Source organism: Pelophylax lessonae (genome assembly GCF_965119305.1).
Source record: "Pelophylax lessonae genome assembly, chromosome: 5".
NCBI lineage: Eukaryota > Metazoa > Chordata > Amphibia > Anura > Ranidae > Pelophylax > Pelophylax lessonae.
This window is the reverse complement of record NC_138772.1, coordinates 16,197,010-16,210,429: the sequence shown is the minus strand read 5'-3', so window position 1 is coordinate 16,210,429 and position 13,420 is coordinate 16,197,010. Positions and strand designations below refer to the sequence as shown.

At 44.6% G+C, this 13,420-nt stretch overlaps 1 protein-coding gene across 3 annotated transcripts in view; it reads right to left on the bottom strand.

Annotated features, from left to right (window-relative positions):
• Positions 1-2,068: 2,068 nt before the first annotated feature.
• GJC2 (gap junction protein gamma 2) overlaps positions 2,069-13,420 on the bottom strand; it is a 127,781-nt gene continuing 116,429 nt past the window's right edge. For all 3 annotated transcript variants that reach the window (XM_082257712.1, XM_082257713.1, XM_082257714.1), the window contains one exon: positions 2,069-3,831. In XM_082257712.1, coding sequence (XP_082113838.1) covers positions 2,576-3,811 — 1,236 coding nt within the window. In that variant the 5' untranslated portion in view covers positions 3,812-3,831 and the 3' untranslated portion in view covers positions 2,069-2,575. The remainder of the gene's footprint in view (positions 3,832-13,420) is intronic.

The window sequence follows — 13,420 nt, the reverse complement described above, 5'->3', positions numbered from 1 at the left end:
CTTGTTGCTTCATACTCTGATATTTTTATTTGATCTTATATCTGTGATTCTGTAAACTGGTTCAAAAGTAACAGTATCAGTGGCAAACTACCAGGGTCGCAAAGGTTGCCCCAAGCCTCCCCCCCCCCTTGCAATCGCTATAAAATATCTCACCTGACCAGAGGACGAACCCCCAGCTGAGCCAAGACAAGTTGAGCTGAGCTTAGCTGGTTGTTAAACAGCCAGCTCCAGAACTGCGCATGCTCTGTTCTGGAGCCGGCTGATTAGAAATCGGCTGATCTCAGCTCTGTCTCAGCTGGGCTGCACTGTGCTTGGGATGCTCTTCAGGTGAATTTGAAAGTGACTGCAAGGAGGGGGTGTGGGGGGAGAGAACGACCAAAACATTTAAAGGAGGTCAGTTTGTGACAGCTCCAAGCCACACAGAGTCTATGGGGTAGTCAGTCACTCCGGGGGGGGGGGGGGGGGGTTACTGATGTAAGGGGGGCACTGATCTAAGGGTTCCCCCTTTATACTAGTATCCTCACTCCCTTCTTACATCGGTAAACCCCTTTACCTTAATGTACTGGAGTGTAGGGGGAAGGTAGGAGCATTGAGTTGGGCCCTCAAGGAGGAGGGGGTAAGATTGAAGGGTGGTGGGGGGGGGGAGCACTGAGTTGGGCCCTTAGGGTGTAGGGGGAAGGACTGAAGGGCGGTAGGTAGGAGTACATATTTAAGCCCTCAAGAAGAAGGGGGAAAGAATGAAGGGTGGTGGGGGGACCACTGAGTTTGGCCCTAAGGGCGTAGGGGGAATGGCTGAGGGGTGGTAGGTAGGAGCATTGAGGCAGGCCCTCAAGGAGGAGAGGGAAACACTGAAGGGTGGTAGGGGGAGCATTGAGTTGGGCACTCAGTGTGTAGCGGAAAGGACTAAGGGGCAGTAGGTAGGAGCATTAAGTTGGGCCCTCAAGGGGAGGTGGAAAGACTGAAGGGTAGTTGGGGAGAGCGTGAATTTGGGCTCTCAGGGGGAAGAGAATAAGAGAAGGTAGGATGGAGGGTTAACTTGGGCCCTTAAGTGGGGAAGGTTAAGTTAGGCATTATTGATACAGAGCTGCATAAATTAGTGTCTTCTATATATGCCTGGAGTTCATCTTTAAAGTTACCATCTCAAAACAAATCCACCATAGAATATTTTTCCATGGGATATATTGGTCTTTTCAACAGGCATATGTGGTCTACTGGTAAGGTTAAAATAAAGACCAGACTTTGTTCCTATTACACAGACATAATCTCACTCTGAAAATTAACTAAACCTTTTTAGCGTGAATTACAGATCAATGTTGTTGATGTTGACCCAAATCTAAGGACCAACAGCCCATTTCCCTGGAGAGGGTGACACTGTTTATCTAACCTTCTGTAAGGGGAGACACTAATTTAAGGGGGAACTCTGTGGACTCTGATGTAAGGGGGAACTCTGTGGACTCTGATGTAAGGGGGAACTCTGTGGACTCTGATGTAAGTGGGAACTCTGTGGACTCTGATTTAAGGGGGAACTCTGTAAAGGATCAGTGGGAAAGGTCCAGGGCTCAGGTCAGTTGCTCAGGCAACTGTCTAAGAGGGAATATCATCTCTCTTTAAAGAGATATCCTCTCACTTCTTGTTGTGAAGGAAGTTAAGGAAATCTTTATATATTATTTGATCAAAGACCTCTCTTTCTCTTTCATGTTTCCCATTCCAAATACCAATAGTTATTAAAAAAGAATAGCGCACACATGCAAAAGAAATGACTATCAAATATAGAGACAATCCATAAATAAAAATGGGGATTCAGTCCCACCATATGGCCATATCGTGCTCAAGCCCACCACTACGTCAAAGTACCCCATTATCAGTGGGTCCTACACTATCCATAGAAAAGGGGTGAATCCAGCCTCTCTAACCCTTGGAGACAACACTCCTTGCTGGGAAAGATGTGCTAATGCACTACAAGCGACTCCTCCTATATCCACTTGATAGTGGACACTGATAGAGTACAGGTGTGTGTGTGTGTGTGTGTGTGGGGGGATTCACAAAAGCAACAAGTACAAAGACACGGTTTGAGCCACGTTCTTTTTTTTTATATAAAAACAATATCTTACAAATTCAACAAAAAAAGTTTCAGTTACAGAACAAATTCTCATTTCCCAGTCTGTATCCCATTAGTTATTTTGTGCAAAGCAAATATTCCAGCTGACTTTTCAGTCTACAGAACCAGGGGTCCCGCCAAGGAGTTATTCAGGAATTAATTGTTCTATAGAGTAGAAATAAAGGGAGAGGCCCTCAAAGAGATTGTTTGTAGCCCTTCATGGTGGTAAGTCCTGAAAGTATCGAGTATTACTCCGTTTCTCCAATTAGAAACATGTAAGTAGATATGAATGTATAAAGCCATATACTTGGTATTTGGTTAGAAAAAAAAAAGTAGAGAAAAAAGTATAAAATTGGTATTTAGTATATTATTTAAAATTGTGCTTCGTTCCTGAACTGCAGAACCATTACTAGCATGTTAACAAAAACTCGGAATTCCAGTGGATTTTACATTTTTTTTTTCCTGTTAAATTTCAGATTAGATCCATACGGAAGTTTTTCCATCTTTGCTGCTGGTACTGCCTTTATCTGAGCCAGACTTGGGCTTCGCTCCTTGCTTTTCATGTGCAGTGTTTACCCGATTTTGCTCCACCACCGTCCCCCCAGAAGCAGGACTACTGGTCCTTGATGTCTGGCCATTGACCTGAGAGTTATAGGTCTGGAATGCAATGTCTAACTGTTCTTGGGCAACCCTCAAATGTTTATGTAAGGCGGTGAGGTCTGATGGAACGTTGTCATCGGGGCTTGTGCAATTCTGTTCTTGGGCAACGTTGGCCAAGTTTTGTTCATGGGCCATGACACTGTTGGGGACTTTGGTAGACTTGTCTGACTTCACCACCATATTGTATTCTGGAGGGCAAGTGATATTTTTTGGGTATGAATAATTGTAGGGTGGCTGCCTGGTGGCATTCATCCTCTTGTTGCGAATTATGTCCCTCAGGGTCCCAATTCCGAGGTGAAACATCTCACAGATATTGAGCAACAGGCAGAGGAAGCTCACAACATACATAATCAGCAAAAATACCGTCTTCTCTGTTGGTCTAGACACAAAACAGTCTACCGTGTGTGGACACGGGTTAGTATTGCACTGGAAGTTAGGCAACACTTGGAAGCCATACAAGTAATATTGACCTATCAAAAAGGCAACTTCAAAAACAGCCCTTGACAAAAGCTGAAAGACGTAAATTTTCATCAGTCCCTCTTCTTTAATACGTGTTCTTCCATCATGTTTTTTGTTTTCTTTGTCTTTGTTTTCCACCTTTTCTGGTACTGTTGGAGTCTCATAGATCATGGGCTCCTCCTCATCATCCTCAGGATCTTCAACATTTTCACCCGTCCGCCATCTCGAATAAGACTTTTTCTTCTTCTTTTGTATATGTGTCCGTCTGTCGTTCTCGGCAGCCCGGGCGATCTTGTGGATGGCGTAGCCGAGGTACATGACCGATGGAGCGGATATCATGATGATCTGGAAGACCCAGAACCTCACGTGTGACAGCGGCGCAAAGGAGTCATAGCAGACGTTGTCGCAGCCCGGCTGCTTTGTGTTACAGGTAAATTTACTTTGTTCATCGGAGTAAATCGACTCTCCGCCGACGGCTGTTAAGACTATTCGGAAGATGATTAGGACTGAGAGCCAGACCTTCCCCACGAAGGTGGAGTGATTGTGAATTTCTTCTAGAAGACGGGTTAAAAAACTCCAGCTCATGTTGGGCATAAGGGCTATTCATTTATAACCTAGAAAGAAAACGAAAAAACAAAAATGAATGAATTAAATTGCATTGGACTTGGCTATTAAACTTCATTCATCTATTCCAGAAAGTCCATTATGATAGCTTAAAGCTGAACTTCAGACAAACTAAACCCAGCCATAGATGCTGCAAATTTGTGTTACCCCAAAATCGCTCGATTCCCCCACAACACAGTTAGTGTTGTGGGGGAATCCTTCCTGCGGAGCTATTGTGTTCTCCCAGCAGGGGAGGGGTGTGGGTAACCATGCCTGCCGGGAGAACACAATGATTATTGCTAGCGGCTATAGCCCCTGGCAATAATCATGTGAAAAGTCCAGTAGGATGGTTGAACCCAAGTTGATTGATCAACTTGTGTGCAATCAGTCTGTCCATAGATACATAAATATACATATACACTATATTACCAAAAGTATTGGGACGCCGGCCTTTACACACACATGAACTTTAATGGCATCCCAGTCTTAGTCCGTAGGGTTCAAAATTGAGTTGGCCACCCTTTGCAGCTATAACTGCTTCAACTCCTCACTAACTATGTAACTATCTTCACTGTAAGAGCAGTAAGGATGTGGAATTCTCTTCCACAAGCAGTGGTATCAGCAGGGAGCATTGATAGTTTCAAAAAACTATTAGATGGGCACCTTAAAGACCACAACATACAGGGGTATACAATGTACAACATACAGGGGTATACAATGTACGGTTAGCAGCAAACACACACTCACATCATAGGTTGAACTGGATGGACTGGTGTCTTTTTTCAACCTCACTAACTATGTTACTATGTAACTCTTCTGGGAAAGCTGTCCACAAGGTTTAGGAGTGTGTCTATGGGAATGTTTGACCATTCTTCCAGAAGCGCCTTTGTGAGGTCAGGCATTGGTGTTGGATGAGAAGGCCTGGCTTGCAGTCTCCGCTCTAATTCATCCCAAAGCTGTTATATCGGGTTGAGGTCAGGACTCTGTGCAGGCCAGTCAGTTCCTCCACCCCAAACTCACTCATCCATGTCTTTATGGATGTTGCTTTGTGCACTGGTCCAAATCACTTGGTGGAGAGGGAATGTTTTCCAGTGGTTGGGCTTGGCCCCTTAGCTCCAGTGAAGAGAACACTTAAGGCATCAGCATACCAAGACATTTTGGACAATTTCATGTTCCCAACTGTGGGAACAGTTTGGGGATGTCCCCTTCCTGTTCCAACATGACTGCACACCAGTGCCCAAATTAAGGTTCATAAAGACATCGATGAGCAAGTTTGGGGTGGAGAAACTTGACTGGCCTGCACAGAGTCCTGACCCCAACCCCATAGAACACCTTTGGGATGATTTAGAGTTCAGACTGCGATCTAGGCCTTCTCGTCCACATTAGTTACCTGACCTCACAAATGCGCTTCTGGAAGAATGGTCAAACATTCCCATAGACACACTCCTAAACCTTGTGGACGGCCTTCCCAGAAGAGTTGAAGCTGTTATAGCTGCAAAGGGTGGGTCAACTCAATATTGAACCCTACGGACTAAGACTGGGACGCCATTAAAGTTCATGGGTGTGTAAAGGCAGGCGTCCCAATACTTTTGTTAAAATATAGTGTGTATATATATATAAAGCTTAAGTCTTTTTTTTTAGTTTTGAGCAATGAGTAGGGCCCACAGAGGAAGAGGGATGGGCTGAGGAGTGGTAGGTTGGAGCATTGAGTCAGGACCTCAATAAGGAGGGGGAAGACTGAAGAGTGGTAGGGGAGAGCATTGATTTGGGCCCTCAGGGAAAAAGAAGGGACTAAGGGACGGTAGAAGGGAGGGTTCATTTGGGCCCTTAGGTGTGTGTGTGTGTGGGGGGGGGGGGGGGTTCAGTAAGGCATTAATGATACAGAGCCACAAAAATCTGTGTCTTCTATATATGCCTGGAGTTCAGCTTTAAAGTTAACATCTCAAAAAGATCCGCCATAGAATATTATTCCATGGTATTGACCTCCTCAACAGGCGTAGGTGGTCTACTGGTAAGCATAAAAGAATAAAATAAAGACCAAACTTTGTTCTCATTTCACAGACGAAATGTCACTTCGTCTTTCACTAAACCTTTTTAGCATGAATTACCGATCAATGTTTTTGCGGTTGACCCATAACTAAGGACCAACCGCCCATTTTCCTGGAGAGTGACACTGTTTATCTAACCTTCTGTGGTTGTGACATTTTAACGCCTATTCAAGTATTTTCTTCGGTTTTCCAAAGAGCTATAAAAGTTTTGGCAACCTATTCTCAGCTGTAGAAAAAAAAAAAAATTCACAATAGTCCTGGGAAATCAACACCCGTTACAGAAAACTCATCACTGATATAACATAAAATAGAAGGCTGAACTTTGATGTGAGAGGATATCCCCTGCTTGTTTACACTGGAGAGAGTACAGTTATTCAAAGACCCCCCGTTATTTAGGTTGGGAATATTCCAAATTAATCTCGCTGTGAGGAATGTGTCCTTAGATATTCTGCGCAAGGCATTCTCCAGGAGAACCGAAAATATCTTCAACTTCTTTTTTCATCTGTTCTTATAATAGTGTATATCCACCCGAAGTAGCAATGTTTCTGGCTTCACTCCGACAGGCTGGGGTAACCTGGGGTAGACTTTGGTTACAGTCTCTGACCATCTTCTGACCTGTATTATGTCTGCAGTCTCTGACTATCTCCTGTATCATGTCTGCAGTCTCTGACCATCTCCTGTATCATGTCCGCAGTCTCTGACCATCTCCCGTATCATGCCTGCAGTCTCTGACCATCTCCTGTATCAAGTCTGCAGTCTCTGACCATCTCCTGTATCATATCTGCAGTCTCTGACCATCTCCTGTATCATGTCTGCAGTCTCTTACCATCTCCTGTATCATGTCTGTAGTCTCTGACCATCTCTTGTATCCTGTCTGCAGTCTCTGACCATCTCTTGTATCATGTCTGCAGTCTCTGACCATCTCTTGTATCGTGTCTGCAGTCTCTGACCATCTCCTGTATTATGACTGCAGTCTCTTACCATCTCCTGTATCATGTCTGTAGTCTCTGACCATCTCTTGTATCCTGTCTGAAGTCTCTGACCATCTCCTGTATCATGTCTGTAGTCTGACCATCTCCTGTATTGTGCCTGCAGTCTCTGACCATCCCCTGTATCACGTTCTCAGTCTCTGACCATCTCTTGTATCATTTCTGCAGTTTCTGACCATCTCCTGTATCATGTCTGTAGTCTGATCATCTCCTGTATTGTGCCTGCAGTCTCTGACCATCTCTTTTATCATGTCTGCAGTCTCTGACCATCTCCTGTATCACATTCTCAGTCTCTGACCATCTCTTGTATCATTTCTGCAGTCTCTGACCATTTCCTGTATCACGTTCTCAGTCTCTGACCATCTCTTGTATCATTTCTGCAGTCTCTGACCATCTCCTCTATCATGTCTGCAGTCTCTGACCATCTCCTCTATCATGTCTGCAGTCTCTGACCATCTCCTCTATCATGTCTGCAGTCTCTGACTATCTCTTGCATCATATCTGCAGTCACTGACTATATCCTGTTTGTGTCTGCTGTCTCTGACACTGAATATTTACTGAATTTTATGTGATGATAGGGGGGCCACACTTGAGGCCCCCTATATCAAGAAAGTGACAACCACTGTTCTGGAGCAGTGTTTCTCAACTCCGGTCCTCAGGGGACACTAACAGGCCAGATTTTAGGTATTACCTTGGGGAGATGCAGACTAGAGTACTACAATCACTGAGCAGCAAATTATATCACCTGTGATGTATTTCAATTTTCTTGAAAACCTGGCCTGTTAGTGGGTACTGAGGACCGGAGTTGAGAAACACTGTTCTAGAGTATGGTCCACTGTTGTCATCAACAGGAAGCCCAACCCCACCCTGAGAAATGCTGTGCAGCCATCCCTGGAGTGTATGCGGGCAGGAAGTGGCTTCAAATAGGATCCAGGGGATCACCAGCACTGAGAGGCAACAAAAAAAGGTGAAAACACTTTTTTATTCACAAAATGCCAATTGTTTAGGATACACCAGGGATATGCAAACTGTGGCCCTCCAGCGGTTGCAGAACTACAAGTCCCATGAGGCATAGCAAGACTCTTGACAGCCACAAGCATAACACCCAGAGGCAGAGGCATGTAGGGACTCGTAGTTTTGCAACAGCTGGAGGGCCACAGTTTGCATATCCCTGGATACACCGTGCTTTAGCAAACTAAGTGCCATTCAGTTAGGATTTACATCTACTTTAAAACTTGCATCACTAAATATACTGAGTGCTTTTGTTCCTCATGCCAAACCGTTAGTCTTGCTCCTGGCTCGGCTCTGCCTGGAAAAGTCACTTCTTGCACACACCCTGCCACATTATTAGATGTCACTTTTTGACCCGCAGTTCCTTCTTACACTAAAATGTTTCCTACTCTTTCATTAATGAGGCCGGTCTGGGAGAATATAATGTGTGAAGGATAGCTGCTCTAATGATGATGGATCTTCCAGGGGTCTTGAGGCCGTTCACCAGATGTAGATAATGAAAGTCTGGAACAAGTACATAGAAATGCCATGAAACCCCAACATGGGGCTTGATAAAAAAAATGACTGAGCCAAGTACCCCATCTTTAGGGTTGAGGGACTTCTTCATGCACCCAAGCTGACTAGCTATGTGATGAGTGACTCAATGGCCTCCCAAGCTCTGTAGAACGTGCCTAAGCCATGTAGGGTGCCCTGCGGCCTCCTCCTCCTGGCCTCGCTGGGTGTAAAATCACACTTGCTGGTGATTCAAGTTATCGTTGCCTAGACCCACTGAGGACTCGGAGCCTCTAAGGCACAGGTGTCAAACACAAGGCCCGCGGGCCGAATCCGGCCCTCCAGGCCATTTTATGTGGCCCTCACACCTCTCCTGTAGCTTCAGGAGAGCTCCAGTCCTCCTCCAGACCTTATACTTTCTGCTTTCCAGCAATGCCTCCAGCTTCTTCCCAGCAGCACCACAAGGTAAGAGAGGTGCACTGTGATGTAAGGGAGGATGAGGGACTCAACTTCTGATGGTGGAGAGGCTCTTGACGTCTTATGTAAGAGTAGGGGATGCTCTTGACATCCAGTCTTACACATACAACTGGCCCTTTTGAGGGCAATCATAATGCTGATGCGGCCCGCGATTAAATTGAGTTTGACACCTCTGCTCTAAGGTGTTCACTCTCATTTTTCTTTTGGCAAGCAGGAAAGGAGGCAGGGCTGCCACCCGTCTGGGATAAACCCGGGCAGTCCAGATTTTGAATCATATGTCCGGGTTTCAGACCACCGGAAACCAGGACACGTAATTCAGATGGACTGGACTGTGGCTCACCAAGTAACCGAGTAACACAACCACGAGTGCATAGGCGTGCACATGGGCTGGATGTGCCTGGGCACACCCTAATCACTACCGTCTGGAAGGCTGGCCACAGTTTACTAAGCTGAGTGTCTGTGGCACACTCTCTCACACTGCCCAGAACCAGCACACTACCCCCCCCCCCCACAAATGGGAGAGGAGAGAGGGCATGATCTGCTTCTCCTTCTGCCCTACCCCCTAGTGTCTGCCCGCCAATACGCCCATCCCCGGCATGCTCTGCCTCAGAAAAGGGATGTGTGGGCGGAAATTTGAAGCCCAGCAGCCGGAAGATACATTGTGTATAGAAGGTGGCGAAGCCTGAGCCTCCATCCTCAGGTGAGTGAAGTCTCTCCCCTTCCTCCCTTCTCTCTTCTGCCTCAAAGCGAGTGAGTACACTAGGGTAAGGGGGACTCACGCATAAGGGGTGCTCTGTGGACTTTGATGTAAGGGGGCCTTTGGGAAACGTGATTTAAGGGGGGATGCTGGGAACTCTGATGTAAATGGGGTCTTTGGTGAGCAGGAAACTCCTTACATCAGAGTCCACAGTGTTCCCCCTTAAAAAAAAAAAGAAAAAGAAATTGCTGTCCACCGCTAAAGTGTTCAGGTTTAGCTTGAAGAAAATGTGGCAACCCTAAAAGAAGGCCCCCCCCCCTTTTTTTATCCAACCAGCCGCCATCAGAGAACTATAGGGAAAGGAAGTGGTGAGAGGGTCATAGACACACTGTTAAGCTGCACCCATCTGCTACATAACCTGTAAACATAGACCCTACACCTGCTGTTGCGTGAACTTCTCATACTATTCTAGACAAGGCCCAATGCAGCCAAGTTATGTCATCTGAGTTCTAGAGTGCTGCAACTGTGCATATCATTACATCTAACTACTGCAACTGTGCAGACCTCAGCACTAGGCTGCTGCTGCGACTGGGTCTGCCTCCTAAGTATTCACCCGTACCTAAAGAGTCCTCTCCTTCACTAAGGTCAACCTTTTAGATACATTGCTGCAACTCCCATACCCTAATTTCTCTGTGCACCAACGTCTAAAAAGGGCCCCAACATAACCGGCAGAAGATCCACCTCAAAGACTCACACAAGCCACTCTATCCTGATTGTAGATCTGTGTCTAACTCTAATGGGCCATACACACTATAAGATTTTCTGAAGACTTTTTCCTTCAGATTTACCTTTTCTATGTAGTGCAAGGGCCTGCCAGATTGCATACAAATTGAAAGTGTTTAGGTTTGACCTCATATTATATGGTTTTGGTAAGTCTAAAGGAAAAAGTCTTCAGAAAATCTTATAGTGTGTATGGCCCTTTAGTCTTTCAAAATGCAATTTTTATTTAACCCCTCCCCACCTGCAGCCTACTAAAGCGGAACTATACTGCTGAATAAACGCCTCCCCCTGCCCCTCTTTTACTTGACCACCTTTCAAACTTTGTTGCATGTGCATATGTGCCACTAGTATGTGGGACCTGGGAGAGACCAGTTGTTCATATGCACATATGCACTGAGTCTGAGTGTGCATACAAACACTGCCAATATAACACTAGCAGTGCTTGTATGCACGCATTGCACATGCATCTGACCGCTGCACAGTTATGGCTTAGAAGTCTTGTGACTTCTATCAGTGTCTGGTTAAAGCTTGTAGGAGGAGTTTTCATTCTCTTCTGACTGTCCTATGAGGCTGCAGGACCCCTGACCCTCTGTCTGGACAGACTGCTGAACACATGCATCCTCCCAGAAAAAGCTGAACACATGCATCCTCCCAGAAAAAGCTGAACACATGCATCCTCCCAGAAAAAAAAAAAACAAAAAAGTCTCTCTCGCAATACACACCAAACTGAGCATGTGCAGAGTGCCTCCAAGGCTCTGTACTATCAGGAGATGGATTGGGGACAGTGGAAGAAGGGGAGGATCAGAGAAGACAGGATCAAACAGCCTTTTTACACATTGTAGAGGATTAACCCCTTGGGGACCACAGTATGTATAACAAGCATGTTTTACTGCATATAAAGACTGATTTTACTGCTGTGGGTTTATTAACTCTTTAAATATTATTCATAGATGACGAGGTTTTGGAGAAACTATTAGAAGTTTAGCAATAACCTTTTTTTTTTTTTTTTTTATTGCTCCTAGAAGCTAAATAGTAATAGCATTTTTTCCCTTTATTTTTTTCCTTTTCCTTTTTTTTTTTAAAGGAACTTCAAAAATGCTAATAAAACACTAACGCTCCTAAAATGCTACTAAATGCTCCTAAACGCTCCCACAAAAAGGTATTACCAGCAATTTTCATCCAGCATTTTTTTTAGCTTAAAAAAAATGCTAGTGTGCATGGAGCCTAAAACTCTGAAAATTAACACTGCCACCTTCAGACTACAGTGGCATTTGCAGTATCATATGTTTAACACTGTAAATGTCAGACACAATTATCTGACTTAAAAAAAAAAGTAATTTAAAAAATAAAAAAGTTAAAGAAATAATTTTCTTTACCCTTTTGTGCATTTGTATAATAAAAAAGCAGGCTGATAAAAAAACTTACTAAAAAAAAGCCTTATATATATAAAAAAAGTTATTTTTTAAATATGCTATTTAGTCATGAAGTTATTGTCAAGTCAGAGGATGCATGCCCGGTATTAATGTTGTGTAGTCACTAAAGGGTTAAATGTCTTCTTCCCAGGCAGCTATTTCAACTACTCCAGGATTTCGTCTGAACTGAATGTTTAGATACATACGGAAAATGCCTCTAATAATATATTCACAGATGTAGGAAGAGCTATAATTAGATATTAAGATTACAAGAGCATTTTTTTTTTTTTTTTTTTATTAACTCAGCTAAGGGTCAGATTCGTGAAAATGCAATCTTAGCATCATGACATCATCCATCATCATCATGTACTCAGACAACATTTCCCATTGGGCGCAGCAGATTCTTCAAAAGCCTGTACAAGCATCGCTATGCACATAGTACATCTACTGCACAGAACATGGAGGCAGAGCTCCCAACTGTCCCTGATTTTGAGGGACTGTCCCGGATTTCGAGGGACTGCAGACCCCCCAGACACTAAATCCAAAGAAATCTCATTTTTTTTTTTCAATAATTTTTTTCAATAATTGGCCCTCTATCAAAAATGACAATTATTAAGAACTTTTTTTTGTGTGATGTATAGTCCCTGGGGCATGACCCAGAACCCTAGGCACTTTTTAGGGGCATTTATTGGGTTTTAGGGCTTCAAAATTGTGTTTTTTGATTACCGAAGTTCGGGTCCCATTGGTTTCAATGGGGTTCTGAAATCCGGGCCGAATTTTCGGGAAGTTCGGGTGTTCTGGTCGAACCGAACATTTAAAAAGTTCGATCATCCCTAATGCTGTACTGCACTGGTGACAGCATGTAAAAATAAAATTGAGAAAAATTAAATGTTTTCATTTTCCAAACAATTGTGACAAATAATGACAACTTTAAAAAACTTGCCATGCCACGTACTAAATACCTTGGACTGTATCTTCCAAAAAGGTATAACTTGAAGAATATTTGTACTATCCTGGCGTTTTCGGGCCTCAAGAAATGCGATTGGCCGTCAGTACATCAGGATTGATCAATTTTCAGATATATACAATAGTTTGTGGACTCTAACCACTTTACCACTGAGTACTGGAATAGTACTGCGGCAAAGTGGCACGATCCCGTCTGACGACGTAGACCTACGTCGCCAGACTCCTCCCCTGTAGGTGGCGCTCTCGCGCCGCCGGAGGCACGCTCCCGCTGTTTTCATTCACAGCGGGAGTCGGGCCAGGGGAGGAGCAGCGGCGATCGCCGCTGCTCTGCCCCGATCGTCGGGGATCTAGTGTGGAGATCCGCCCGCCTGTGTAAACACAAGCGGGCGGATCTCCTCAGTGACAGGGAGTGACAGATCGGAGTGTACAGCATAGCTGGACATCCGATCTGTCCCTGTCTCACACAGTCACCTCCCCCCCCACACGTCAGTAAGCACCAGGCATAAATTAACCCCTCCCTCTCCAATAAAATTAACCCCTTCCCTGCCAGTGTCATTTTTACAGTAACAGTGCATATTTATAGCACTGATTACTGCAGTAATGTCACTGGTACCCCCAAAAGTGTCAAAAATGTCAGTCAAGGGTCCGATCTGTCCGCCGCAATGTCGCAGTCCCGCAAAAAAAATCGCAGATCGCCGCCATTACGCGTTAAAAAAAACCTACCAAAA